We start from the raw sequence: 5,626 nt of genomic DNA, 5'->3' as shown, positions 1-5,626 counted from the left end.
GTCAACCCTTGTCTTAGGGTTTCCCCTAGGTTGGCTCCTATATGAGTGTTTTTTCCTTCCTCTTCGCCGACCTGAATCTCCTCAGTTTTTCCCCCGGGCTGTGGTCGCAGTTCTTCTTTAACCCTTGCTCCCCCGAGTTCTATTGTGTGAACTTCTTTGCCTTTTCCTCTCAGGTTTAGGCTTTCATTGTAGCACTTCCTTGCCAGCTTCTGATCTCCCCTCACCGTTGCTATCCCCGATGAGGTCGGGAACTTCATGCAGAGGTGGGGTGTCGATACCACTGCTTCGAGTCGATTAAGGGTAGCTCTGCCGATTAAAGCATTATAGGCCGATCCCACGTCGATGACTATGAAGTCTATACTCAAAGTCTTTGATTTTTCCCCTTTTCCAAAGGTGGTGTGGAGGGGCAAAAATCCTAGCGGCTTTATTGGCGTGTCACCTAATCCGTACAAGGTGTCGGGGTAGGCTCTTAACTCTTTCTTGTCTAAACCTAGTTTGTCGAAAGCGGGCTTAAAGAGGATGTCCGCCGAGCTTCCTTGGTCTACTAGTGTTCTGTGTAGATGGGCATTTGCCAGGATCATGGTGATTACCACTGGGTCGTCGTGCCCAGGGATTATTCCTCGCCCATCTTCCTTTGTGAATGAAAAGGTTGGGAGGTCGGAGGACCCCTCTTCAACCTGGTAAACTCTCTTGAGATGTCTCTTACGAGAGGATTTCGTGAGTCCCCCTCCCGTAAACCCTCCTGAGATCATATGGATATGTCTCTCCGGAGTTTGTGGTGGTGGGTCTCTTTTGTCCATATCGTCTCGCTTTCTTTTTCCATGACTGTCCGACCTTTCTATGAGATATCTGTCAAGCCGACCTTCTCTGGCCAGCTTTTCTATCACATTTTTAAGGTCGTAACAGTCGTTTGTAGAGTGCCCATATATCTTATGGTACTCACAGTAATCTTAGGAACATATTTTGATGGTATTTTTGTATATTTTGAATCTTTATTTGTAAACCCTTTTTTAAAAGCATAATTATCAAAACCTGTTTCCCATTTAAATTGAGATTGATTATCCTTAGATGTTCCAGCTTCATTTTTTACTTGTATTGGAATTGCTGGTTCTTCGTTACCTGAATAATCTAGAATGTGTTCTTCATTTTCTATATTTTCAGAATTTACTAATTCTTCTTCTATTTGAAAACCATGTTCCATAATATTATTTTCTTGAGCCATCTTTAATTGTTTAAAAAGCATTGTAACTTCTTCTAATTTTTCTTCAATATTCATAATTTTAGTGGTGGTTTTACTTTTAAATCTGTTATGTTGATTTGGGATCGGTAGTTCCATCGTAGAGGTCCATATCGGGGCTTCTAAAGTTCTTCGGAACTTTTGCTCTCATTATGTCCTCGCTAAACGGATCTTTCTCTCCTAAGGGAGAATGTTCTCTATCGTCGTGGGAATTCCGTCCTTTGAGGGAGGATTCTAACTTTAAGAGTTTTCTTTCTAACTCTTTTCGTCGCTCCATCTCCTCTTTTAGGTTCTTTTCAGCTTCCCTTTGTCGTTCTCGCTCCTGTTCTAGCTGCTCGAGTCGGCTATGGATTAATCCCATAAGCTCCCTTTTTCCTTATTTCTTTGAAATTTTATGGATATTAATATTTCTTCAAGCATATCTACTATAGAATTTTATTGTGGGTTAAAAGTATGATAAAGATATGGGGAATTATTTCCATGGTAGCATTTTTTAGAAGTTTCGTGTGAAAAATAAGTTTTTTCAGGTTTTTGAAGTCCTTCAATAAAACTGTTACGGTGGGTAACCGGAGATTAATGGGCCGGATGGCGTTGGTTGGCCCAAACGTATGAAGGAGGTGGCTTTCGAGTGGATCTGTTACTTGGTGTTCCTCCGTCCGACTTGTACGTGTGAAAGAATGGGGGGTGGTACCTGCAAAGACACTTTGATGCCTAAGTTAGCAAGAGTGTGAGCAGGTTAGAGAGTATTGGAACTTAGAGATACCTGAAGGGTGTCAGTGTATTTATAGTGGTGATCCAATAACCACCGCTGAAGTAGTGCCACCTTTTTAGGTGGATAACCGTCCCCATATCTTAGGGAGGTTAAGATATGGCTCTATGAAGTGGTTAGAGAGCTTCTAGGGGCAGTTACTCATTCGAATGAGTGTTATCTGCCAGCTAACCCTTGTGTCCGACTTCTTCGGAGCAAGTCGTGTTTAGTACCGACTTCTGGGATGAAGGCTGATGCTGGATGGAGGGCCAACCTTCTGGGTTGGGCGCCTTTGCTTGGACCCTGAGCCCTATTTATTGGGCCAGGGTATGAACAAAAACTTATAGTAAAATAAAGATTTTGAGAAAAATCGTTTTGTATTGATTTTAAAAATTCGGTGTCATTACAATTAATATTGATTAAAATCATTAATTTTTGATCTATTAATTTTGATAATTTAATTATTTCTTCTCTTAAATCTTCTAATTTACTTTTTTCTATTAGGTGACGCTTTTTTTTATAAAGAGTTACGGTTTTAAGTAAAAAGTGTGGCTTTAGAATGTATAGTTTATATTTTGTCAGGTAGCATATCTTTAAACTTTAATCTATACCTTATATTTTACCTTTTGAGTATTTTTGACATTATTAGGCAGGTTCAACACTGGATAATTTTGGTAAATCAAAAACTAATTTAATTTACTGTACACATTTGAATTTTATTAAAAAATTTATTATTGATCAATAAATTATTATATATATGGAATTCGAATTTTCAATACAAAGGTGCTAACTGCTTAAAAAAGCCTCTTTAACTCATTAACCCAGCCAGCTTTATAAGCGTTCAATTCAGCTAACGAAACCCCTCTAACACGCTTGCTTTCCTGTGTGGCTTCGGAAACAAACCACACAACGCACAAACCTTCCTTCCTTGTGTTCTTTCTCAGTTCTCACCAATACCCTCTGAATTTTGATTTCCCAAACCCCAAGATAACAATCAAAACCTTTCTCTTCAATTCCAATATCATTCAATCAAATCACCTTCAGTCCTTCATCTCCCACAGCAACAGAAATAACCTTTGAAATTCCCGAATTGCCCTCAAATGTCCGATACCCAACAAACCCTAATGCCCCTTCACTCCCCCGACCCCGACGATAACGACGAATCCCCTCCTAACCAACCCCAACCCGCATCCCCTGACCCAACCCGAACCGGAACCGGAACCGCCATCGCCACCGCCCCTTCCCTCCTCCACCTCTCCTTCAACCAGGACTCTGGCTGCTTCGCCGCCGGCACCGACCGCGGCTTCCGCATCTACAACTGCGATCCTTTCCGCGAGATATTCCGCCGCGACTTCGGCCCAGGCGGCGGCACCTCTCTCGTTCACATGCTCTTCCGGTGCAACATCCTCGCCTTCGTCGGCGGCGGACCCGACCCTCGCCACCCTCCGAACAAGGTCATGATCTGGGACGACCACCAGTCGCGGTGCATTGGCGAGCTCTCATTCCGCTCCGAGGTCAAAGGCGTTCGCCTCCGAAGAGACCGAATCGTTGTGGTTCTCGCGCACAAGATTTTCGTGTACAATTTTGCCGACCTGAAGGTTCTTCACCAGATTGAGACAATTGCGAACCCTAAGGGTTTGTGCGAGGTTTCGCACTTGTCCGGGACGATGGTTCTTGCATGCCCTGGGTTGCAGAAGGGGCAGGTTAGAGTTGAGCATTACGCCTCAAAGAGGACAAAATTCATCATGGCTCATGATTCGAGGATCGCGTGCTTCTCGCTCACGCAGGATGGGAGGTTGCTCGCTACTGCGAGCAGTAAAGGAACCTTGGTGAGGGTTTTCAATACGTTAGATGGGTCCTTGTTGCAAGAGGTGAGAAACAGAGGAGTTGGTTTCTTGTTTTGGAATGTTGATTGGTAACTTCTATGAATTGTGATTGGATCAGATTGGTTTTCTTGGTATGCAATTGATTATGATCAGAATTTGATTTTACTCAAGTTGGTGAAGTCGTTAGCTCACTGGTCAGCTGAATTCGAATCCCACCTTTTATGCATGCAGTAATCCATTTGCCAGTGTCAAACCCGCAAATGGAGCTCAGACCTGCGATAGATTAGTCTTTAGTCTATCGGGTGGGGTTGGAAACCAAACGGAAAAAAAATGATTTTACTCGAGTTTCTGAGAGTGAATCTTTTGATTCCAAGTGAAAATTTGAATGTGTTAAATGCTACCAACACCGGGTTGGTCAAGTGGTAAACAAGCCTTATCCATTTTTAGTGGTCTTGAGCTTAAGTTGTATTAATCCGATTTTTGTTAAGGCTAAGAGGATTCAGATAGCAAAGGCAAAGACCAAGTAGAAAAATTGTGCTAATGCTTAATTGTTGATTTTATTGTTGACGATATGAATTTAGCAGAGGTTGTATCATAGAGAGATTAGAGTAGAATCCTGCCTCATGTAAGGAAATATCGATTGAATGGCATGTCTAAGGATGTAGCTTATCATAGTTTGCTTGAGTGTGGTTTGATTTATAGTTGGCTTTAACTAATAGGAAAATGATATTTTGTTGTTGCCTTTCTAGTGTTTCTTTGCCTGTTCAAATGAATTTAATTGACGTTGTTCATGTGGAATGTGATTGTTCTGCTATATGGATATTTTTAAGAATTGATTTATCTGTTCGGTTGCTAGGATTACAATGTTAGAGTTGGTTTGTCAACCTAATGATATGCATTTGGTGTTTAATGTCTTACAGTTTGGATTTTGAAATGCTAGTTAACGCTTAATATGTTTTGAAAGTTTGATTGTAAATTAGTGGGATGGTGATTCCAGGTACGGAGAGGTGCAGACCGTGCGGAAATATACAGCCTTGCCTTCTCTCCTACTGCACAGTGGCTAGCTGTTTCGAGTGATAAGGGGACCGTTCATGTCTTCAACTTAAAGGTTGATTCTGGACTTTTGGGGCTTGACAGATCGAATAGTTCATCTGAGTCAAATCCTAGTTCCCCAACAGCAGTTTCATCTCTTAAATTTATGAAAGGTTTGTGTATTTTTCTACCATGAGCTATGTCAGCATCATATATGAAATTAGATGCCTTTTTCAGAACACGTAAGAATTAAAGCAACATTTATTGATGAAAAATATTTTACAGGTGTTTTACCCAAGTACTTTAGCTCAGAGTGGTCTGTGGCTCAGTTTCGCCTGCAGGAAGGTTTGCAGCATATTGTTGCCTTTGGCCATCAAAAGAATACAATTGTTATACTTGGCATGGATGGCAGGTACTTTCAGTAATCAATCATATCTTTGCCCTTGTCAGTTTGCCATTGCAAATCCTTTTTCTTGTAGGTGTTTGTAAGAAATCGATATCAGTAATACCAATAAAAGGGTGAAGTGCAGAAGAATACCTCTATAGGATTTAGCCTATACCAGTTGGGATGCAAACCTCCTCCGTTGAAATTGTATTATTTTCCACTGAAACCTAAACTGGTCTGTTGAGAATTTGAGAGACTTAGTACTTCCGTACAGAATGCTATTTCCAAGTTTTTTGGGATACCCCACTTGGTTCTCTTCCTCCATTTTAAATACCTACTCTCCTCACCTATAAAGAATTACACTCACTATGCCAACATGGCAGAGTTAGTTACAAGAG

The 5,626-nt window shown here is 41.3% G+C and overlaps 1 protein-coding gene across 1 annotated transcript in view; it reads left to right on the top strand.

Annotated features, from left to right (window-relative positions):
- LOC107617484 (autophagy-related protein 18a) overlaps window positions 2,815–5,626 on the top strand; it is a 3,681-nt gene continuing 869 nt past the window's right edge. Inside the window, exons 1-3 of the mRNA XM_016319252.2 lie at window positions 2,815–3,856; window positions 4,809–5,016; window positions 5,129–5,255. Coding sequence (XP_016174738.1) covers window positions 3,086–3,856; window positions 4,809–5,016; window positions 5,129–5,255 — 1,106 coding nt within the window. The 5' untranslated portion in view covers window positions 2,815–3,085. The remainder of the gene's footprint in view (window positions 3,857–4,808; window positions 5,017–5,128; window positions 5,256–5,626) is intronic.

The sequence above is a fragment of the Arachis ipaensis genome, chromosome B09 (assembly GCF_000816755.2).
Source record: "Arachis ipaensis cultivar K30076 chromosome B09, Araip1.1, whole genome shotgun sequence".
In the NCBI taxonomy this organism is placed as follows: domain Eukaryota; kingdom Viridiplantae; phylum Streptophyta; class Magnoliopsida; order Fabales; family Fabaceae; genus Arachis; species Arachis ipaensis.
This window is presented reverse-complemented; position numbering and strand designations above follow the sequence as displayed.